At 53.7% G+C, this 22,481-nt stretch overlaps 6 protein-coding genes across 6 annotated transcripts; 3 read left to right on the forward strand and 3 right to left on the reverse strand.

Annotated features, from left to right (window-relative positions):
• Positions 1 to 1,932: 1,932 nt before the first annotated feature.
• BDP55DRAFT_16257 (ribosomal family S4e) lies at positions 1,933 to 4,075 on the reverse strand. Its single transcript, XM_060565696.1, has 3 exons — positions 3,643 to 4,075; positions 3,017 to 3,439; positions 1,933 to 2,729 (listed from the first exon to the last, which is right to left on the reverse strand). Exons 1-3 carry the CDS (start codon positions 3,654 to 3,656, stop codon positions 2,378 to 2,380), a joined length of 789 nt encoding a protein of 262 aa, XP_060437051.1. The 5' UTR covers positions 3,657 to 4,075; the 3' UTR covers positions 1,933 to 2,377.
• Positions 4,076 to 4,628: 553 nt separating this feature from the next.
• BDP55DRAFT_539231 (MYB DNA-binding domain-containing protein) lies at positions 4,629 to 6,338 on the reverse strand (the record flags this gene model as incomplete). The annotated part of the gene is made up of 2 exons (XM_060568014.1): positions 4,629 to 5,660; positions 5,709 to 6,338. The coding sequence occupies 2 exons, from the start codon at positions 6,336 to 6,338 to the stop codon at positions 4,629 to 4,631; spliced, it is 1,662 nt and encodes a 553-aa protein (XP_060437052.1).
• A 1,571-nt stretch (positions 6,339 to 7,909) lies between these two features.
• BDP55DRAFT_538075 (uncharacterized protein) lies at positions 7,910 to 8,414 on the forward strand (the record flags this gene model as incomplete). The annotated part of the gene is made up of 2 exons (XM_060567910.1): positions 7,910 to 7,977; positions 8,051 to 8,414. The coding sequence occupies 2 exons, from the start codon at positions 7,910 to 7,912 to the stop codon at positions 8,412 to 8,414; spliced, it is 432 nt and encodes a 143-aa protein (XP_060437053.1).
• Positions 8,415 to 9,445: 1,031 nt separating this feature from the next.
• BDP55DRAFT_641152 (uncharacterized protein) lies at positions 9,446 to 13,054 on the forward strand. The gene is made up of 6 exons (XM_060573378.1): positions 9,446 to 9,995; positions 10,061 to 10,141; positions 10,206 to 10,241; positions 10,295 to 11,267; positions 11,333 to 12,307; positions 12,425 to 13,054. Exons 1-6 carry the CDS (start codon positions 9,644 to 9,646, stop codon positions 12,606 to 12,608), a joined length of 2,601 nt encoding a protein of 866 aa, XP_060437054.1. The 5' UTR covers positions 9,446 to 9,643; the 3' UTR covers positions 12,609 to 13,054.
• Positions 13,055 to 13,781: 727 nt separating this feature from the next.
• BDP55DRAFT_538402 (uncharacterized protein) lies at positions 13,782 to 15,391 on the reverse strand (the record flags this gene model as incomplete). Its single annotated transcript, XM_060567941.1, has 2 exons — positions 13,782 to 14,853; positions 14,922 to 15,391. 2 exons carry the CDS (start codon positions 15,389 to 15,391, stop codon positions 13,782 to 13,784), a joined length of 1,542 nt encoding a protein of 513 aa, XP_060437055.1.
• A 3,751-nt stretch (positions 15,392 to 19,142) lies between these two features.
• Positions 19,143 to 19,862, forward strand: BDP55DRAFT_736415 (uncharacterized protein). The gene has a single exon (XM_060580354.1). It carries the CDS (start codon positions 19,423 to 19,425, stop codon positions 19,816 to 19,818), a length of 396 nt encoding a protein of 131 aa, XP_060437056.1. The 5' UTR covers positions 19,143 to 19,422; the 3' UTR covers positions 19,819 to 19,862.
• The last annotated feature ends 2,619 nt before the right edge of the window (positions 19,863 to 22,481 follow it).

The raw sequence follows: 22,481 nt of genomic DNA on the forward strand, positions 1-22,481 counted from the left end.
AATGCATGACTGACTGCCTTACTTGATCCATAAGCCGTGGAGTCTCCGCAGTGACAAACATGCGGATTCTGGAACAAAGCAGAGAAATAATGCCCTGTGCCGGGGCAACTGCATTGTGCTCCCCGCGCGCCCCGACTGGCTGCTCGTGTCTTACCTACATTCGGCGGCAGAGTCGCCGAAGGCATGTTCGCCGTCGCCTGGTTGTTGATGTGCTCGTATGGAGTTCGTTTGTTTTATTGTCAAAGCCTGGCCGGGCGTGTTCAGTCAAGTTCTTCTCCTTGCGTCCGGAAGCTGAACAAATTTGACTTTGAGTCAACGACGCCTATGCCTCCTCTTGAACCTTCAACACGTTCCACTTGGCTATAGATCGGAATGTTTATGTTATTCTTTAGAGTCTTTGATGGACATGGCAGATGGGGGGTTTCGTTCATTAACACCCGACGTACCACATAGCACATCGTCTCCCGACACCAGTTTCTGCTTGTGGATTCTCGCAGTACCGCAGTACGGGTGTTACGGCGGGGTTTGTGGGCGACCACAACCTGGTGGCGGGGAAATGTCCCACCTCCACAAAGTCTGGACACGAGAAGAGGTAGCCGAGAGCAGCTACGGATACCTGAGTGCCCGTCTGGTCAAGGTCCATAGAAATTTAAGACACGATACACCTGTATTGATATCCGTACAGGATATAGTCAGGACCTTTCTTACTTCCAGGGGTCGAAAATCCGTGGAGACGAGGCTGGGGCTGTTCACCTCTCAAATACAGAAATTGGCAAAACCGCGTCCGTGGGATGATTTGGGATCAGCTGCTAGCGACCTGCTCAGGCACAAGCCGCCTTGTTCGAAATGTTTCGCCCCTAAGGGGAACGCACAAAGCGATTGTGAGTTGTGATGAAAGATTCCATGAAGCGTCAAGTTCACCATTCTTGTGCCTACAATACGCCGGTAAGGAAGTACCGGGGCGCCTTTTTACCCCAGAATCAGGATCAGGACCAAAAGTCGGGGTATCGGAATCTCAACCAGGACGAGAATCTCGCATTTCCCCCTCCCTATTCGGGGAGGCCCCCTCTCCTCGGCTGCAAGAACGAAGAGGAAGTGCCCCCTTTCGTATTTCGTAATGCAATGACCAATCGATTGGGGGTTACGGTGAGAACTTCCTCGGGGTAGACAACACTACCTCAGATGCCCTACTAGCATCCTGCTGCCCGTGGAAAGGTCCCTCTCCTCCACCTCCTTCCCCTCACCCACAGTCATTCATGGCAGGTACGAGTAGGCACACAAACGTACCCCAGAGAATATGGGTGTGTGTAAGAATGCCTGCACAGTATGTCATGAACCATATTCGTGGCTCCAGGCCGACGCGGACTGCCGAGTGAGCCTGCGTCATATAAGCATGCAGCAGAGGGCACGAGACTGTTTACTGTGTGGTGGTTTTCCGTGTGGGAATGAATGAGTGAGTGAGTGAGTGGGTTGGGCCCTTGAGTACATGCCGATGTAACTATAGCCCTTTTCTGTCCTTCGCACGCTGCGTTTTCCCTCTCGGTGGCTGTGTGCCTTGATGAAGCACCTGCCCTCCCTACCCTTGGGAACTGTTTGTGGGAAGGGGTGTGATGTAGGTGTTGGGGTGAGAACTAGAGGGTAGGCACGGCTTGGCGGATGAATGGCTTGTGGTTGACAGGTCGAAGTGAGGATGTGGTGCTGGTGGAAGGCAATGGGGGTTCATGGCTATTGGACTGGAGCAAATTGTTCCTCTAGGGTCGAGCAATGTGACGAAAGTCTTTCACAATTCCCAGGGTGGGGCCTCGTGAAGATGATGAGTTAAAGGCTCATCATGTCTTGGGACGTAGAGGTAGCCACAGTTATCACTAAACGCAGGGCAATGTTCTAGATCTAGATATGCGTTGAACAAATCCTACTTCTCAGTGGACATTCTTTTATGGAGCAGATGGAAAGTATCGTGGGCGGCAATAACATGACATTGTATCACAACATATGATGACGTCGAGGTGTCCTAACAGCGAAGTGGGGATACGGTGGCTTTCACAGGACGATATCACAAGCGAAGCATATGGGAACTCAAGATTGGGCGGAAGAGTGACCTTCAATGGCTTGGTATTGGCCGCAGCTATCTGCCGGGTAGTCAAAGCCGACAACTCTAAAATCAGCCCTAGACTCCGTAATTTTTGTTTGATCATGCTCAATCCCATTTGCCCGACCCAAATAACCCGTGTCCATCCCGAGAGACATTCACGAAAGTGTGTAGCAATGCAGCGGAGGCGTCACCTTCCGGAACAACAACCCCGACACTGCAGCAACACACGCAGCAGACTCACGCGCAACCTTCATCATTTCGTAGGAGAAGAGGAAGAATGATCGCTTAGTTGCCGGCGAGGTTGTTGGCGCGACGGCGGTCACGCTCCTCGGCGATGGTGAGCTTGACACCCTTGCCCTTGGGCAGGGAGATCCAGGGCTTCTCGGAGCCGATGACGAAGACGTTGGACTCACGGGTGGCGAAGGTGTTGTCAATGGCGTCCTTGATGTGGACGATGTTGAAACCTCCGTCGTGGCGCTCACGGTGGGTGATGACACCGACACGACCCATGTTGCGACCGCCGGTGACCATGGCGATGGAGCCGGTGTCGAACTTGATGAAGTCCTCAATCTTGCCGGTGGCGAGGTTGATCTTGACGGTGTCGTTGACCTTGACGAGGGGGTCGGGGTAGCGGATGCTGTAGAGGAAGAGCATAGTCAGCAAAGAGGGTTCGGGTGGGGTGATACATTACAGCCGTCGGATATAGCTCCAATCTCTTTCCTTCGTAATCGGCCAATATTCTTCTTTTTGACGTTGCAATTCCGCCTCCCTCCCACTTCAAAAGGGAAGGGGATTTTGTATGATTGGGAAGTCTTATTCCAGGAATTGAACAAGAGAGCATTTTGGGTGATGACGAATCGACCAAAGCTTGATCCAACGGCTGAATGATGTCTGACAGAACCAGTGCAGAGTGTGCAAACTCACGTTCTCGCATCGTGCGTGACCAAGAATGGGATTCCACCGCGGCCAAGCTGAACGCGCTTGACCTTGCCGAGCTTGTACTCGGCCTCCTCGGCCTGGATGCGGTGGACGGTGAAGCGGCCCTTGGTGTCGTAGATAAGACGGAAGTTCTCGCCAGTCTTGTCGATGGTGATGACGTCCATGAAGCCGGCGGGGTAGGTCATGTCGGTGCGGACCTTGCCGTCGACCTTGATGAGGCGCTGCATGAGGATGGAGCGGGTCTCGCGGAAGTTGAGGGCGTACTTGAGGCGGTTGCGGAGGAAGACGATCAACGGCAAGCAGTCGCGGAGCTTGTGAGGACCGGCCGAGGGGCGGGGAGCGTAGGTTCCGGACAGCTTGTCCAGGAGCCAGTGCGAAGGCGCGCTAAGGCGCTTCTGGTGCTTCTTGCTGTGAGGGCATTGTTAGAATGTTTGTTCGTATCGCGGAGTATCGCGGACGTCCTTGATGAAGGTCTCGAATGTTGTCGTCGGAATTTTTCTTCAACTCATCGCGATGGGCAAGTCAAACTTGCTCGAGAACCAAATAAAAATCCGAATGGCATCGACGACGACAATAACCTAGGAATTGAGGATTGGGTATCAAGCACTTACAGTCCCTTGCCCATTTTGTCTGACTGCCGATTAGTCTATGGGGGTATCTGGTCGGTGGGTGTGAAGGTCGAAGTCGAGATACTCAGATTCAACAACGGGACGTGGAGTACAGAGCGATCGGGCTGGAAATTTTCTGTGAGGCGTAGGTTTTTCGAACCCTACACTTGTGTCTCTGGGCGGTCAAAAGGAGGGGCGGGGCTTCGATAATCCGGTGGTGGTCAGTGGTCAACTGGATTAAGCGAGGTGGTCCGTGTAAACCCTCTCCACTTGGCTCTCGTGCTCCGTTGATTCGGCGGTTGTGGGTCCCGTTCACGACCGGCACATGGCAACACGGGCTTGTCGGGTAGGATCGATGACAGCGGCCCCACCCAAAGGACAATAACGGTATCCGAATGTTAGTACGCAGACGCAGAGGCAGCTAGCTGTCTCTTCTTCGAGACCATTCAAATTCCATCATTGGCATGTCGAACCGTGTAAATTTTCCAGACTCATAAGTACGCATCGGTCATGTGCACTGAATTCAGTACAATCATCTAGCGATTGGTGCTTTCTAGCTCACAGTGCCCAGGTCTCGACACTCTACTGAGGTAGTCGGTTGATGGCTCAAAGTAGCCTGTCCTGAACACTATCTCGTTCTTGCGCAGAAACGATCGTAGTCCATCTAATTCACTCCAAAGCCCTTGTCCATCCTTGGCCAAAGATATCTGACCATGCGCCGTATCTCCAAAATGTGATTACGGAAAACCAGTTTGGTATAAGTTTATGTCCAGAAACGACCGTTCGGGCAGCGAAGCGCCCCATTTCTCCACATACGCCACGCAAGCAAACAATACGCAGCACTTTTGATTCTAATGTTCGATACAAATTCTCGCACACACGGTGACAGGTCGGAACCTAGCAGATATGCTAGACCGTTGTCAAATGACGCAGCAGGATGAGTATCCGGCTGTCGAAGGGCTGTTGAGACTTCAACACCCAATGGTACGTTAAGGTGACGTTGATTCAGACGTCTGATCGGGTGCGTATATCGCAGTCGAGCTAGCGACCTGTGAGTCGTCCAGCAGTAGGCGAGATATATCCATCTCTCCCGCACTTCCCATGAAAGTCGCCGTGGTCGTTTCGCCAAAGTCGAAGGCCTGCTGGCTGGCAGGTAGCTCTCCGTTGTCAATGACAGATAGAGGCCACCTAGGAAGGTCCTCCTTGGAATTGCTTCTATTCAATGCCGCCTCCATGGGAGGTGGCCTGTTGGGCTGCAGAGTATTTGAGATGCTCATGCTAATCGTCGGTTCGAGGGTATCGCCCCCTCGCCCGTCCTGGGGTTGGAACAATCCCTTTTCAATCTTGGCATAAACACTGGGGTACTTGTTCCGAACCCTGTCTCTGAGGTCTGTCGGTTGTCGTCCAGACAGACTAAAGCGTGGATCTCTCTGGATTTTGGTCCAGGCTGGTCCATATTTATCCAGCCCTTCGAGAATTTGCTTGTCGTCTTGGTCGGTAAAAGGTCGTCTTTCTCGTCTGTGTGACTTCTTGAATGGACCGTGGATTCCTAGCTCGGCTAGATCCTCCAGCTTCTTGCGGTGCGCCCTGCTCCTCTTCATTTTAGGAAAGGCGTCCAGTTCAGCCTGGGTCAACTGGGACTGTTCGCTCGCCATAGTCTCATCTTGGGCTATGAGTATATTTTCGGACAGTAGTCCTGTTTTCGCTTTGGGCTTTGGTTCGGTCGGGGTCGTTGGCGGCGCCGCAGCAGCAGCAGTTGCAATCTTCGGTTCACTGTTCGTCCTGCGCAACTCGTTCGGACAACAGGTGCGAAACCGATCCTTCAAGTCACCCGCAGTTCGGTCATTGAAGTTGAAGTCGGGATCTGCAAGGATATCCGTCCACTTTCCAACGCCATGACGGTTGACACCTAGTAGTAAGTGGTTTGTCTCAGCTTCCGACCACTTCCTCCTCGGCTTCATCGCCTTCTTCCTTGTTTTGCCACCACTTAATTTGGAATTCTTGGTTGTTGTCGAGTCAGTCTCAGCGGGCTTCTCAGCCTCGATCTCTATATCCTTTTCCTCGGGCACAGGCGCGAAATCTCGGAGTGGCTTTAGCTGGTTGCTTTCGGGTTCGTTGAAGTCATTGGAGGCAATGGGTGGGAACAGCGCGGCATCGGGAGGAGGTTCGTGTAAGCCATTGATGATGGGCGGCATAGTCGGCATGACCTGGGGCTGGATTGGCTTTTGTTTCTTGACGGGCTGTGGTAGCTGCACGAAATCGTCCTTGGTGGCAACGTTGCGGTGCCTCTTCTTCGTTGCGGAATCATCTTTGTTCTCGGGCACCTCGTCAAGGATCTTGCTAAGAGAAAAGGAGGAGTCTGCATTATCTCGGTCCTCGCCCAACAGCAGTCTCAATTGTAAATGCGCGGTGCTGTTGACTGCTCCCCGATCAATTGGTGCTTCGTCATCCTTTCGTGAATCTCGTGCGGAGAAGCTGTCGTCGAGGGTGCCGGCATTCTGTGGTGGGGCTCCGTGGCTGGTGGCAAGCGAGGGCCCTTTGGAGTTTTCTTCGCGATGGGTGGTCTCAGGCTCGAGTGGGAAAGGCCTCTCGGAGGGACGAGAAAAGGCTAGGCGGAGAGGCGGTAGATCAGCGTGAGCGAGCTGTGGCGTAGTGGAATCGTTCAGCAGGTGGATGAGGCGTGGCTCGATGTAGGCCATCGTGGGCTAGAGAAGTCGGAGTGGGCATTTGGTTTAAAATTTGAGGTAGGAAACAACACAGACGAAGAGAAGAGAAGTGAAGGGGAGAGGCGAAGGGAAGAAGGAGAGACAATTGGGCGCGGGATGGATGGTGTAAGGTCGGCGGCGTGCGGGCAGGATGGTGAGGAGGAGGAGGAGAAGGAGGATGGAAGACTTGGACTCGAGTCTTCAACGAGTTTGCTCAGGGAGCAAAGACTGGCAGTGACTGACCGAAAGGCGGAGGGGACTCGGAGCATAGAGGTAAGGGTATCAGTAAAAAGTCAAGCGTGTGAGCGTGAAGCAGGCTCAAGCAGCTAAGGATTGGCTTGCAGCATTTCAGGGCCCGGTCTGACAGGCAGACGGGCTCACCAGTGGTCACCACAGCTTGCCAAAGTGATTAGTGGCTGCAGGGCTCCTCCTGGAAGATTCGCCCAACGATGGAAGTTCCACGTGAAGATTCTCCACCGTAGAAGCGGCAAATGAGACTAGCGTGGTTGGGCCTGCGGTATTTGCTGATACCAACCAGCGGCGCTGGCGGGTGTGCCAAGTAACTTTAATACTTTGTGATTATCATTGGCTGCTGCCCAGCGATGCCCGTTTCTTCTTCTCCGCGCCGGCACGCAGCTTCCTCTGTCATTCTGGGTGTCTTTGCCTCTCTCTCAGTCTTCCTCCTCCTTCTTCAGGACAAAAGATGCCTGGGTACTCCGTCGATATGTGAAGATGTACCTTACAGACACTGGAGACAACTTGATGCACCAAGGTCGGACACTACAGGTACACTTGCCCTATGGAGTTGAGAAGGCGAAATAATTGATGGCTGCCCAACTTAAGCAACCTGCCACCAGGCAATGGGGTCAATTACCCTTGACAGACATTGGCAAGACTGGCACTGACTGGATGGCTCACCGTGCACACCTCTCGTCCCACCTTAGGTTCACTGGATGATGGATCTCCCTTCCCTGAGCCTGAATTGGGTCCTGCCAGCCTGCGTAACTGCGTAACTTCAACCCAACTCGGTGCGAAGCTCGGCAACCTTGGAGGGCATCTTAGCACCACTGGCACCTGTGCTCCAGGTCATCTGGTTGCTTACTGTCATTCCGTACGGTAGGTTAACAGGGCAGTACCTTACGGTGTATCTTACCTCATGTACCCAAGACATGTCTCTCGCTCCAGTTTACAGCTGTCCGTAGTCTCCGCCTCCGCCTCCGCCTCCGCCTCTCCGAATTCCTGCATGACACACACCACAGTCACCACACACCACAAACCCTCCACCAAAGCTGAAAGAACATCTCACAGCTTGTCGGTCTGATCAATTGCGTTGCCTACTGCCCCTCCCTGCCACCTTTGTCGCCTTCTTCTGAACCATTCTGGCCTCGAATTCGCCTGTCCTGCCTGCCTGTCAAACCGCTCGTCCGGCTTCGAGAAACCACCTGTCCTTTCCATTCATCATCAGCAAGGGTTCGGTGACTACCTTTGTTGTTGCACCGCTTTCAATCCCCCTCCCCCGCTTCCCACTAGCAGGCCGGTACCAACGGCCTCTACCTACTCTCGTCATGGCGGCAGCTGCGGCTCTTCCAACCTTCCCCCGACTAGTCTTCACCGTCTTCGAGCCCATCTCACTGTACGTTCACTCTCTCTCGCCACCCTGACAGTCCCCAGCCGCCACTGAGCTGATGCGTTTCTGTCTCACAAAGTGTCGGCGGTTTCCTAGGTGCCGTTATCAACCCGGATTGGTTCATATCCGAGCAGATCGTGCAGGGCGCCATCTCGGCCGCCGTGCCGACTCCAGAATCTGATAATGCCCGTCTCGTGGCCCTCCAGCTCGGGAACATCTACCTGCTCATGGCCATGGTCGGGCTGGCCGTACTTAACCTCACCAGTGAGCTGAAAGTCGTGCGCGGGTACCTCGTTGCTCTTTGGATAGCCGACCTTGGTCACATTTACGTATGCTACCATGTTATGGGCCTCGATCGCTTCCTCGACGTGGCAAGCTGGAACTCCATGGCCTGGGGCAACGTGGGAGTCACGGTGCGACCACCCTTCTCGTTCGAGCTATGACGCTATGCTAACACATCAAAGGCCCTTCTCTGTCTGACCAGAACGTCATACCTATTGGGCCTCTTCGGAAAGGATGCTCCTCTCAAGCAGTTGGAAAAGAAGCAGCAATGATGCGACCTGGACCCAGTACCCCCCTCTCCAGCCAGTCTTGAGCCTCTGCAATGATCGTAGCTACAATTGATGGTCTCAGCTCGAGTCTGCTGGAACAGATTATGCTAATTTCATGTGAAAAACCCAATTTCCTGCCTTACGTTGTTTTTCTTGCGCTTACAGCCCTGAAGACATATGATTTAAATCAAAACAGCGGAGAGAGCGCTCTCTCCTGCCGTATCTATGTCTACCCGGGGCTGGGAGGCGGAAAGCTCACTTACACGATTCGTCGCCAAATGAGCCCCCAAGCACAACCAGTGTCCAAAACACCCAACGCTAGTGACCTCCGAATCACAGTAACTAGCACATTAACTTGAAGATAGAAACATCAAAGAAGGATTTACCTGTCATGAACTTCGTCAAAGTATTTGTTTTGGTTTCTCTGCCCCAATCTTCATCAAAGTATATTCAGGTGAGATGGCCCGGTGGGCAAGCCAAGGTGGCATAGGCAGCAAGAGGCGACAGCTTCTATCCCCCCGCACAGACACGTGCAACTAAAGCCAAATTGTCGCTGCCAGAAACAAGGAGTGGGTAAACAACATCTTGAAAGAGATTCATCGGAGGCTAAATGATGGGCCGAGAATGTCTGCAGCGAGGCAAGACGCTGAAGACTTGCGCTTCGTGATGGAACTGCAGGGTTCCTTTGATCATGTACCCTAGGTGCCTTAGCCCCTAGTCTTAGATCATGCCCAAAATGACGACGTAAAGCAACGAAAATCCCACAGAAACTCCTTCTGAAAAGGTTATCTGAGAGTCTGCCAAATGATTAGGTACTATGGCGCAGCTCCTCATTCAGCAATCAACCCAATATTATTATGTTGGAGAGGGGGATATTTAAACCTTGTTGTTTCCGTTAAAGAGGCGACGCGGGTGCTCGCGCATGACGCCTTAGGCAACTAAGACACAGTGTGAACTCGTACTCAAGCACCACTCGATTAACGTATCGTGTTCCGATCATCGTCGGGGTTAGGGTTAGAGAATCCGGTTAGCAGCAAACTCAACATCCCTACCTAACCCCAGCAAAAACGCGTCTCCCGGCAGCCCCAGTCATTCCAAGAAACAACACCGAGTCAAACAGCATGGCCCGTACAAGAACGGGCCGCGGTGCCCCGGAGTCTCCGGGGAACAATATTGAAGATGCTCGTTCTGCTCGGTTGACACGACGTCGAGCAGGCGGCACAAGCATGACGGAACGCGGCGAAGCCACCACCGCTGCCGCCTCTGCTGCAGCTCGGTCAAAAACGCGAGGCAAAGGGAAAGCTAAGATCGTCCCGACGAGCACCACGTTGCGAGAGATGGCGGAAGAACGAGACGAGGAGGAGGATGACGTGGAAGAGCAGGAAGAGGAAGACCTCTACAGAAATGAACCGGTCGCGCGGTTCAATGCGAAGGACATTGTCAGGGACATCAACCCACAGGACAACGACAGCGGTAAGTCTTGTTATGTGTGTTCGTGATGGGGCTATCTGAAGTTCGAGACTGATAGCCGCCCTTAGAAATGGGATCGCAAAGTGTTTCGGGCACACAGAGGAACGCGACCCCGGCTTTCATGAGTGCTGCATACACAATTTTCTCAAGTCTGCCAACATTGCGTTTGTTTTGCTTCCTTGCAAGAACGCGTTATGCTAATCGTGTTTACAGAAGCACCAGGGTCATCGGCACCTCGAGGATCACAAGGTGCGACCCGCGTCTTGCGCGTTCGGGAGACAAATTACTGACAAAAGCAAAAGGACGCGTACAACTACCGGGAAAAGAGGACGACGGCAGCGATGACGAGTTGGGGTTGGGTGAAGGCGACGATGACGCATCCCAGGATGTCGTCGAGGCGGAACTCAAGGAGAACGCGCTCGACTCCTTATGGCACGAATCCGAAGCTCTGGCGAGGCTGCTTCGGAACCCAAAGCCAGGTAGTAAATCCTGGCGGCGGCTGCTACCCGTCTTCCGGGGCAACTGGCTCCGTACCCGCGAGTTCTTTGCAGAGACCGACGCGCTATTCATCGACCTCCTCGCCAGCATCGAGGACATTAGCGAAAGGCAACAGATGAAGGCGCGGGCCGTCATCATCGGCGCCAACGCCACGTCGCTGCTCAATGTCATATCCGACGCCGAGCTCCGCAAGGAGAACAACTTTGATAGAGTCTGGAAGATCTTCCAGCGCCTCGATGAGGACTTTCCCGCACCCTTGTGCCCGTACGATGACTACGCCGATCATGTTACCGAAGACGATATTGAGCTCGCCCTCGACATCCGCACGCACCGGCTGATCATGAGTCTCAAGACATTGTCAGACGACCAATATAACCCGGCCGACATCGCGGCGGAGCTTTTCTGCATGCCCCTAGAGTCCTCTGTCGATGCAGAGGAGGCACTGCAGAATGGACCGTTCAGGGGCATCAACGGCCGCATGACGGAGCGTTTCGCAGAGAGGGCAAAACAAATCCACGACGCCATCTTGGACAAGAGCGCGGACGATGCCATTCAGGCCCTGGACGAGACGTTCCCGCTCGAGGGATCGCCTGACCAGCCACAGAACGGGGCCGATGACAAATCGATCGACTTCATCAGCAAGATTTCCTCCTGGTGCAGTACAATGATTGACCAGCTCAGTGTTATTTTGAAGGACCCCCCGCAGGGATCGAGGGAATCCTCTCCGACAGACTCCCTCCCCTCGAGCGCACCACAGGATATTGTCCGCAACGACGTGTACGACCTCCTCCAGATGCTCTCCAAGCTGTCTATACGCAACTCACATACTGACTCGACTACAGACGCGAAGATATCTTGTCTCGATCAAACGTGCAACTCCTAGCAAAGCTCTCCCGCGAGAACCCCTCGCGCATACGCCCATCTCCGTCACTGGCAAACTCCCAACGCGGATCTCAGCGCGGAGCCATCGTGGAGTCCATCATCAACGGAGGCATCGGCGGTGATTACTACGAAGAAGAAGACCGCCGCCGCAACCCCTCCCCAGCGTCGAGCGACCTCTCAGCCATCATCGCAGGCCTCCCCAGCACCGCAATCATCCGCAGCACGCAACCTTCTTCCTCCGCCAAAGCCGGCGCCAGCACCGCCGCCACCACCGGGCCCCCTCGCTCCTCCGGCTTCACCGCCGTCAACAACAGCAAGAAACGACCCCGCGAAGCCTCCGTCTCCCTATCTCAACAATCTCAAGAGTCAGACGACCCCTTCGAAGAAGATAGCCGCGACCCGAATCCCCAACGAAGGGCCCAACTCGCCCGCGACCGCCGCGACATGCCCCCTCCCCCCTCAAAACGCAGAACCCTCCCCTCCACAGCACCACCACCCCGATCAGCACCACCCTCTTCTTCAGCCTCCACCTCGACAACCTCCCTCCAAAGACGCCCCCGCTCCTCCCTCCCCAACGGCGCCCCAGCCTCCTCAGCCCCTCCCCCTTCCCCCCGAAGCAGCGTCTCCAGCACAGCCAGCACAGTCGCCTCCTTCCGCGAGATAAACGAGATGAACCGCCGCCCAGCCTCCCGCGCCGGCCCACAACAGCGCGTCCCCTGGTCCGACAGGGACACCCATCGCCTCATCCGCCTCATAGAGCACCACAACTGCCTCTGGGCGCTCATCGCGAAACGCCAGCACGCCGCCCGCAGCGATGGAGGCGGCGGCGGCGGCGGCGACACCTTTGAGGAGAGGGAGGACTGTATCCTGGATCACCCGCGGGACCAGCAAGCTATCCGCGACAAGGCGCGGAATCTCAAGGTTGATTTGTTAAAGTATGTTTGCTCCCCCCTCCCTTTTTGCCCTCTTCCCTGTACTCGTCTCCCCTTCTTCCCTTGGTTCGATCAAAAAAGCAAACACCCAGGACGAAACTAATCATGAATAATAAACAGAGCCGACTTGAACCTCTACCCCGGCTTCGACGGCATCGCCCTCGGCAAAAAGGAACGCCTGGCTCTCATCAGTCGCGGCAGGAACCCAGACCGTAAGGAGGCCGACGTCGACGAGGCGACGGGCGAGCCCACGCATACCGAATACGTAGAGTTGGAAAGCGACGACGAGGACGATGAGTTGTAAAAAAAGAAGAAGAAGAAGAAGAAGAAGAAAAAACAACAAGGCTGGCTGGCCTGGCGCAGCAGCCATTAACTCGACAAACTTGCATTCTTTTCTGTCACCTTATCTTTCATGGCTAGCTATATATCATCCAGAGGGGCTTGAAGTGTAAGAACTAGCAAGGAACAGCCATGGGATGACGAAAAAGGGAGCCAGTCGGTGGCCTATGCGAATTCATTACTGGTGCTGAGGATTGGCTCGCAGGGTTATTCTTGGCTATTGGTGTTTTTAGAAGCATGCGATAAGCATGCTTCATGGCGTTCATGGATGGATATAGGATACTCGAATGTAGACCCTATTTTTCCTTAAACGTAGTCTCATTGGCACGTACTCGGTAGCAGGCCGGACAGTCTCACATGTCAAGCATCCACGACGTAGCAGGTCAATCAGTCTCGTCATGAAGAAGACAAATCAAAATTCGTGAATAGAAAACCGGTCCCTATCAAGACTGCCCTACAGCTATCGGCTGACCCTCCCGGGTAACCACCATAGTCGGTTCCAACCTGTATCTCTCGTGCCCGTCTGAATCGAATCGCAGGCCTTCTCTATCCACCTGCTCTCCAACCAACTGTGACTGATTACAACCGCCGCTAAACTCAGTCTACCCTTTCGTCCCCAGAATCTTGAATGTCGTTAAAAGAAGTGAAGTAAAAAGAACAAGAAAAGAAAGTCTGGTAAAGCGAGGTGTGGTCGCTGCCAGTGAAGAAGTCGGGAAACGTATTTTCGGTGCCAAAAGTACAATAAACTAAGTCTTGCATCCTTCTCGTGCGAAACAGGCGTCTTGGCGATGCTAGTGTCACCCGATTGCTCGAGTCGGAAATGCTGGTATACGTCGTCATCTTGCCTGAGCCATCGTCGAGGCAAGGAAGCAACAGGGATATCAAGGAGTTTCGTCATGCGAAGTTGGGCTGATGATGCTGTCATTTCGCCGTATTTTGGGCGCCCTCCAACCATAGGAGTTCATAAGAATTGGTATGTGACAGAGGAAAAGGGGGTATGCTGCGCGGTGCTCTCAAATCTCATCGACAAGTGCAGAAATCAGGTGTAAAGCCAGCCATCGAAAAGGGCTGTGTGGTTCAGAAAGGTAAGGGTATCGACGGTTCAAAAGTAAAGCCCATGGACCAACTCCGAAGGGGTCTATCGGCGACGAGCATTCGGGCTGTTCTTAAGTCGCGAAGTTCGCCAGCCCTCGTACCACTGCTCTCTGCTGGCCTCACGGAGTTCGGCCCTCCACTCGCTGAAGACGGCGTCCTTGAGTCTCGTGAAGTCACAATGCTCCTCGTTGTATGGGTCCGCAAAACCCCATGGGAATTGACGTCCTAAAACCTCGGGTTCGTACAAATCAGGGCTAATGACTGAGAGCGGAAGGAAGGGCACTTCCTCCTCCTTGGCTTCCTGCTTAGCCTTGTGCTGACGGATGGAGGACCCAGAAAGTCGTTTCGAGCCGGGAGAGGAGGGTACACCTTCCCGTCCTTGGATTGGGAAATCGTCCTCATCGTGGGAATCGGCGTGCTCTTCGTCAGACACTGCCTCTTCTTCCTCTGCGATCCTGGTTGAGTCGTCGTCCTCGTCAAGGCCAAGTGCCTCAAGCGGGTCCAGTCCTGATTTCTTGACGGTTTCCCACACGGTCTTCTTGAGGATATTCATGTGCTTGGTCGTGATCGTGTCCGACTTGGAAATGACGGGGATGACTGTAGTCTTACCCTGGAGGGTACGGAGCACTTGAAGATCCAGATCCTCGTCAAGACCTCCCGAAATGCGAGCTGGAGGAGCATATTTGCCGTTGTGCCCGTTCGATACCCCGCCCTTGACTGACGCCAGGTTGCGGTCGAGACGAGCTGGGTCGAGAACCATGAAGACGGCATGAATGTGGGTATCTTGTACGCCAGGCGATCGAATCACCTTCATTTCCTCGGTGAAGGTCTCTTCGAACTTGCTCTCCAGGAAGGCCGACATCTCCCTAAGTTGGAGATCGACAACATTCTTCTCCAAGCCTTCCGAATCCCAAAGTGTGAGGCCAATTCGCTCGCCGTCAATCTCCGTCTCGAGGTAGTGAGGGATGAAATTGCCGGAAGGGGGAGATCTAGGAGCGGGTTCCTCCTCCGCCTCAGTCTTGCGGGATCGCTTCTTCGGCGGGAGAGCCAGAGCAGTCTTTAGGAATTCGAGGAAAGACGTCTTTCCAGCGCCTCGGGTGCCAATGACGAGAACACTACGCAAAGAGGGTTAGCGGGCTGTAGAGGAAGGGCTGGCATGACAATGTCTCGGCTGTTGACTTACTTGAAGGGAGTGGGATCCTTTCTTCTCCGAACCCTTCTAGGGCTGTTGACAGTGCTGATTGCGCTGCTAGCATAGCTGTAGCGACCACGGTGCGTCATGCTCTCGGTGCGAGCATAGGGATCGTAGGCATTCGCGGGAATGGGAGGCATAGGCGGCACGGATCCCGCGACACTGCGGCTGGGCTCCATGGAGGGCCGGGTCGAGTAGGCAGTACCTATGGTGTGATCCGACATGATTGAGGCCTCCTCAGCACGCATGTCAGAGGGGATGGAGTTGGAGAGCTGGTCATTGGCCTTGTAGAACTCGGGGAGCTTGGGGGGAGTTCTGGAGATTGCAGCCTGACGCTGACGCTCGAGTTCGCGTTCCTGCTGTTCGCGAAGGGCTTGGGCTTTCTTACCACCCTTCCCCAGGTCGCCGGACTTGGAACGTCTGAGAAGCATACCGAAGCTAGAGCGACGGGGCTGGCTCATTATCTGGGGTCCTCAGCATAAAATAAAGGTTTCAGAGTCGGAAGCCGCAAACGGAGTGGGCGTATAGCATATGCGACCACAATGCTAGCTGCCCGTTTCGCTTGTTCGGTTTATGGGGGAGACCCTTTGCGTAAGTAGCTTGCGTGGAAACGGCGGAGGTGTGGACCGCTTATCGCGAGGACGTCGAATAGCACGGTGGCTGAGATGTCGGAATTTGAAGGGGAGAACAGCTAGTTGGCAATCGATTTCTCCGGACTGGCCTTCGATCTTGCCTGGGCTGAGTCTTGTTTGTGTGCTCGTTGTAAGTGGTAAAAGAATGAGAATCGGTACGTCCCCGGAAAGAGTGGAAAGGGGGGAAATGATGGGAGAATGGGACGATGACGGAAAAGAGTGTCTGGTAAATTGAGGTTAGCTACCAAGCAACGACAACCCGGGTCGGCCGCAATTGCCAGCCGCTCAAACGCCCTCCTGAGCCAACCGCAGAGTGTGCAGCGCGGCGAAACGGAGAGGAGCAAGTCTTGTGCTGGGCGGCGCCTGCACGATGTGACAGGGAAATGGCAGTCAGGAAGAGGTTTGGGGACGGAGGGAAGAAGCCAAAGTCGCGTCAGACCAAACGAGAGCAGAACAGGAACCAATGCGAAAGGCGGCTCCCCAAGTCGAAATTCTGGAGACGTGGGTGTCCCCAGCGAGTTGTCCCCGTCGTCTGGTTGGCTGCGATACAACGGCAGACGTCGAGGCAGGAGATCTGCCGTCTGCAGAGGGTGCAGTGCAAAAGGAGGGGCGGTCTCGCAGCAAATAGGGGCAGGAAGAGGGCAGTGATGAGGTGGACGCAGGATCGTCGCCGTTATATGCACTTACCAATGGAATGCCGAGCCGATGGCTGGAGCTAGTGTAGATGCGTCGTTGCTATTCTGGTGGAACGGCAGCGGTAGTAAGGTAGGTAGTGAAAAGGCGTAGTCGTAGGTAGTAGGCGCAGACGCAGACGCAGGCGTAGTCGAAAAGAAAAGCAGGCGCAGGATCCTTTCCTACAGACGGAGGAGAAATGGAATGGGAGGACCGCAAGCCAAACGTCGGACGGATGGTCGAACGGAAGGAAGAGTTTCCAGTCGGGCGGTGGTGAAGTGAGATCGGACGAAGAGGCGTGGCCGCGTGGGGAGGTAAGGTACTGGACAGTACAGTGGAGGGAGGGTCTTGTGTCCGTGGCCCGGGCAAGTCTAAGGACAAGGACGAAGACAGGAAGGACTGAACGGGCGACGGTAGGATTTTGGCCGAAATGTCGACGAGAAGAGGGGATGGTGTAATTAAGTGAGGGTGAGAAAGGACCCGGGCGGGACGAGCAGAGAAAGGGCCAGATGCGGGTCGTGGACTGGGAAAGAAGCAGGGAATAACACTGGTGCGTCGCGGGCAGCAATTGCAAGTGGGAGTGCAAGTGGTGCGAATGATTACAAGCTGGACGTGCCAAACGATTGAGCTTATGTTGAGTCTTGTCCTGGAGCTGGGCTGGGCAGTCGTGGATTGGATGGATGGGTGGACTTGGGACCGTGACAAGAGTGTATTGTATCCGTAATATGTGATTATGCCAGTGGAGGTGAAGGTGAGATGGGCGGGGGATCGGGATGAGGTCAGTGCAGTGCAGTGCAGTGCGCAGTGTAATGCAATTCGAGATTTGCTACTCTGTAGTTGCGCCGACAGGAGATTGTTTCTATTCTTGCCAGGTTCGATGGCGCAAAGCCAGGTAGTGATGGTGATGGTTGCTGAATGGTGCGAGGTGTGTGAAGAGATGAAGACAATTCGAGAAGGGGGCGTTTAGCAGTCTACAAATTCAGTAAATGGTACGGAGTAGAGATAGGTGAGGCAGGTTTACTCCGTATCGAGGGGCGCAGTAGAGACGGGGAGCGCGTGAGAGAAGCGCATCAGAATGGGGGATTCCTTGGTCAGTACGCGGAGTAGGGAGTAGATACCTGTGTTCCTGAGCCGTGAGAACGTCTAGGTTACCTTACACAAGAAGGGAAGGCATGGCATGAACAGCCCGCTCCTTGCTCCTGACTTCTTCTCATGGGGGCAAGAGGGAAAGAGCGTCCCCATGGATCCAATGTCCCATCCAATTTGAGAGCTGGGAGGGGCGGCACCGATACGCAGTCAGGAAGGCGCACTGAAGCAACAGCAATTCGTGGCTTCTATTGGCCAGATCAAATGGCAATCCTATCCAATCCGCGCTCCGCACCCTGCAGCAAGAAATTCCCCCGACGCAGGTACCGACGGGGCCACGCTAAACTGGGAAGAGGTCGAGGTACCCGTCGCTTGTCTCGTCTGAGAGACTGCCACGCTGGTACGGAGTACGGAGTACCTGGTGAGGTGAGCTCTCATGCCCAATGGTCCTCTCCTGAAGTGGTCCCCCTTCACCCTTCACCCTTCACCCTTTACCCTTCACCCGAGCTTATTCTTGTTCCTCACTTCACCCCTACGGAGTGCGGATACCGTACTCGCCTTAGTCTTCCAGGAATCCAGTCGTCTCCTCCTTGGATGCTTGGATGCTCCACGAGAAAACACCTCCAACCTCCGCATGGCGTGTAACGCAGCCAGGCTCTAACAGCTCGCTAACCCAGCCCAGGGGCCCCCCAGAGCCACTAATGAGAGCTAATAACGCCATTGGGGCCACCTAGAGCTGCCCAAGGCCCAAAGCACCCAAAAAGGTCTCGCCCGCCCGCGCGCCCACCACGAGGGAATGGATCCCCCTCCCCCGATGGCAGAAACACCGTTTGAACTCTGCAGTTGGCTGCTTATCTCTGCCTTCAAGTCTTAACCAGTAAGTCCTGTTAGCTGAATCGGCATCAAACGTATCAGATTCGGAATGACTGCATTCCATAGACTTTGACGGTTCAGCAGATGCGGTATCCCGTTGTCTTCCGATGCATGTTTCCCGAATTGCATGGCGTTGAGCTGATGAACTTCGGCCGGTGGCAGCGGTAATCTCAGTAACGCAGTCTCTACACCGTGTTCATGCATGATGGGATCCCACTAAACCAACACCACCTTAGTCCCCGATACAAGAATTTACCTCATCGGCTTTCTCCCCCTTTTTTTTTCTCTTTCCCCTTCCAATCCAATTAACACACAAGGCTGGGAGTCTGGAACACTGAGGATGACGTTACGGACCGTTGAGACCGGCACATGGGAACATTTTCTCCGCCTGAAGAAGAGCTTGCTTTTTCGTCATCAACTTACTTACCGTCTCGGACACCAGCAAAAGTCATCTCGCCATTCCATTTAGCCGCGTAAGTCTGTCTGCACAATGGGACGAAATGCTCTGTACTTGGGGGAAGGCCAGGTACCTTACCCAGTGTAAGGTACCCAAGGTAAGGCAGGGACCGTACTCGCTTACACGGATAAGCGCCTTCCCAAGACTGAGTTTCGAGCGCTTTCAGATGTAACGGAAGGTAAGAGGAAGCCCGTCCCAGACTCCCATCCAAAGGGACATTCCCTGAAGCAACCGCGACAGAAAAGTCACAAACCTGCCTTCCCAGCAAGAACATTCCAGGAAATGTGACTCAGGCCCAGGCTGCCCCTTAAGATTGCATCCAGTGATTGCAGCTTGCAACTCGCAACTCCCAGGTTCCCTACCCACCCGCATCTCGCCAACTTCATCCCCTGACCAATCACCTTCAGCCAACTCAATACTTGAGTGTCGGTTCCCGTCCATCATGCTTCCCGCGCGTCTGTCACGCGTGTTTTTCTGCGAAGGTTGCGCTTTGCTTCTTTACCTAGAGCTTAGATAAAGCGTAACTTCCCCTAACCTTCGACTGGTCATCGAACATTCGAAGGGGGACAGAGACGTCTTTGGCACCTCACGTTTACCTACTTACACTTCCTTACACACACACACACACACATACAGCCGCTCGGCGTCCTACAGCATCGCTCCCCGACGCCAACTCAATTGATTGAGCTTCGTGTAGCCCGCCATCGTACCAAGTGGTACCGCAGCAATCACTGCAATGGCGGGTTGACTCTACGGATACCTTGCTTGCGGCATGCCGTGGCCTGCAGGGCTCGTGGCACGGATGGAAACGTCTATGCTCTCGCTGGCCGCCTTGTGCGCTGGTCGACCCGACTCGTTTCCTCCCGAATGCCCACCGGAAGATCGTCGACATGCTACCTCACTGACAAGTCCAGATGTGGACGACGATCTGGTATTGCAACACACAACTGCCGCTGGACTGCCGTCATCCTGCCCTACACACCCACTAACAAGTACCAACAGCAACCATCACGCAACTGTCAAAATGCTCTCGTTCACGGTTCTCCCCAAAACTCTAATGGACCCCCAACTGCCTTGTCACCTCTCACTCGAGTCTCGAGCCCCCATAACCAGCCAATCTCGCTCCCCATCCACGGCCCCTCTTTCCTCTCGGCTCCCGTCCCCATGAACTGTGGGGCTTCCGACGCCGAAATGGCCCTTGTTTCACATTAACCACGCGCTCCTTCATGCCATCTCATCCCAAAAATTCCTCTCAAATTGTCCGAGATCGATCGGCGCTCCAATTTTACAGTGCTTTTAGCTTGTGGAACAAAGCACAACCGCATTCCAGGGGTCCAACTTGTGTTGCTTGTTTTTTTTTTTTTTTTCTCATTCTCATTTCCGCCCTTGCTGCTGGTCTGGGAGGGAGTATTCGTACGAGGTACGGATACCATCCAGTCTAGACTTCCTTCCTTTCACACCACCCATAACTTCATCTCGAATGTGTGGATGTGAGACAAGTCGGCAGTCTTTTCAAGTGGCAGATACCGAGACAAGACTACTACATAAAGGGCACACTAATATCTGCTGGTCACCTCTCATAGCCCTAAGCTTAACTCGACTTCATGCAATTCAAGACATGAACCACAGCGAATATCAATATTCCCCTCATTTTATCGAGCGGCTTATAGGAACCGATGGTTTCGTGTGAACCTACCAACCCTGGCGTCTCATTCAACCAGGTCTAGGAAGATCCCCGTGAGCCGCAATATCGCGGAAACAGCTTCCGTACCCCAGGTGTCCAGCTCCCTGACGCCTTGCTCGCTCGGGTGGCGCCCCCCGTCGGCCCGCTGGCTCATGCCTCTCCCGCTCCCATGCAATGCATCATACCGAGTCGAGCCTCTAGGCCCAGGGACTGGTTAAGTTCATATCTTGTGAGGTCCCGGATCCTGCGTCGTTGTTGGCTTTAGGCTCTTCGACCATGAACCAGCCCATCGAGGGTCGTAGACATAAAGCTCGACAGTCGTCATACCTCAGCAGAGACTCCGTGCCCTTTCTCGGCATGGTAAGATAGTCTCCCTTCCCCATCAACAAGTTTACTAGCAAGTGGCCGACATTCCAACAAGGCTTGATTCGCATCCCACAGATGGACACCAACAGACCAGCCGGGCCAGGGTAGCCAGAAACAAGGTTACCTGGACAGTGGGTGTTCATGTTTGCATCAGCCTTACACCGCAACCGAGTGAGCCGACGGTACTCGGTTAGGTTGCTGCACTTGTCAAACATTTACCCTTTCTCTTACGCCCAGGACTGAAGTTCCAACTTCCGAGGGCTTTCAAATACGTCTATTGACCTTAGTCGGATGTTTGTACGGCTGGCGAGTCTACAAGGGGGCCTGGCGATGTTGAGAGATGGGACTGTGATATCTGTGATGGGGCTTACTTCTGGAAAGGAGGAGAGGACTGCTTTTAAACCCTATATCGTAGTATGGGTGTCTTGCCTGTTTCCATTGCCTTGGCATACACACTACCTTTTTCTGAAGATGTCGCTGGCATTCGTGAGTAGGCGAGGCTTCTTCCTCTTGGGTTGCGAGAGGCAGAAGTCTACCTCAGGCAGTGAGTGTGACGGAGAAGTCTGAAAGGCATGCTTTATCAAAAGGCCAGTCCCCTCGCGGCAGTTGCATTCACTCGGACATCTTGCTTTTCTTCGCCAAGTTAGCCGCAGGACACATGTCCACCCATGCAGGCGGTAAATTGATTGTCGGAACAACGAGACCTAAGCCATTCAGCATACAGCACACAGCAGCTCTACTCGAATCCAGCCACGCAGTGTTACGTATACGTGTTGGGATATACCCAAGACTAGGGATGGTTCGCGGGTTAGTGCCAAGCATGTAGATGGTACGGCACTGTAGGTTCGATACCATTTTAAGCTTTCTAGGCAAGACTCATTGAGATATCGAGGACTTGGTAGCGATGAGAATTAGATCACACTACGACCGGAAGCGACTAGCCAAGTATCGATGCCAGGGAACGACAGTTCAGAACCGGACTACGCTACACGTTGATGGACGATCTGATATTCGCAGAGGCAATGGGTCTTCTTACTGTTTAGTAGGATGGAGCCAAATGCTGCTTCGAGTCGGCAAGCACAGTAGAATACATGCTAAGTATGGTACTGCTGGGATGCGTACTCACATGTTTAATTAGGCGTTCTACAGCGAACGACATGCCTCCATTGATTTTGCCAAAGCGAGTTCAACAACAGGTAGTCGGCGTTGGTCCGTCCCTGAAAGGCTATATGGAACATCTCGTTGGACGGGCCTTCGACCTTTGCAATCGATTCCTCTGGACCCTCGATATAACAATTAGCTGTAACCTTGACATGGTGTCCTGTAACTGGGAGTTTCCGTCTTCTCGTTTTCCCTATACATCACTATATATTCGCCAGTACTTGAACTGATTATACCGCAATGTTCCGGAGTCCTATCGGTGTGCTTGAAATGATAATTGAAAAGTCGACTGATTGACGTCCTCGTCGCCGATAACTCCAAGGTACCACCAGCTCAAAAGATAACAAGAGTGGGAAAGAGAGAAGATACTTTGCTCTTTCTCCATAATATCTCTCTACTATTCCCATCAGAATAATAAGCGAGGAGAATCTAGAAAGTTGAGGTGATTATCATGATTCGAACATGTAGGGCGAAAGTGTGAGAATGCATGACTAGGTTAAACCACTTGGGCACCACTTAGTACGCTCTGTATGACGATAAGTGGGAACAAAGCACATGGCAATCGCGTTCTGGCCTGACCCATCATACAAGGCTGCGGCAATAGCGCTATTTAATACTAA

This window comes from Colletotrichum godetiae (genome assembly GCF_030913485.1).
Source record: "Colletotrichum godetiae strain CBS 193.32 chromosome Unknown BDP55scaffold_1, whole genome shotgun sequence".
In the NCBI taxonomy this organism is placed as follows: Eukaryota; Fungi; Ascomycota; class Sordariomycetes; order Glomerellales; family Glomerellaceae; genus Colletotrichum; species Colletotrichum godetiae.

Excerpts from the sequence above, each read along its gene's own strand:
- BDP55DRAFT_736415 (XM_060580354.1), top strand. The coding sequence starts at position 19,423 with ATGCCGTGGCCTGCAGGGCTCGTGGCACGGATGGAAACGTCTATGCTC.
- BDP55DRAFT_16257 (XM_060565696.1), bottom strand. Across the intron at positions 2,730-3,016 it reads GTCACGCACGATGCGAGAAC|CATCCGCTACCCCGACCCCC; the intron begins GTGAGTTTGCAC and ends CTTCCTCTACAG.
- BDP55DRAFT_641152 (XM_060573378.1), top strand. The coding sequence starts at position 9,644 with ATGGCCCGTACAAGAACGGGCCGCGGTGCCCCGGAGTCTCCGGGGAAC. Across the intron at positions 10,142-10,205 it reads TGCATACACAATTTTCTCAA|AAGCACCAGGGTCATCGGCA; the intron begins GTCTGCCAACAT and ends TCGTGTTTACAG. Across the intron at positions 10,242-10,294 it reads GGCACCTCGAGGATCACAAG|GACGCGTACAACTACCGGGA; the intron begins GTGCGACCCGCG and ends CAAAAGCAAAAG.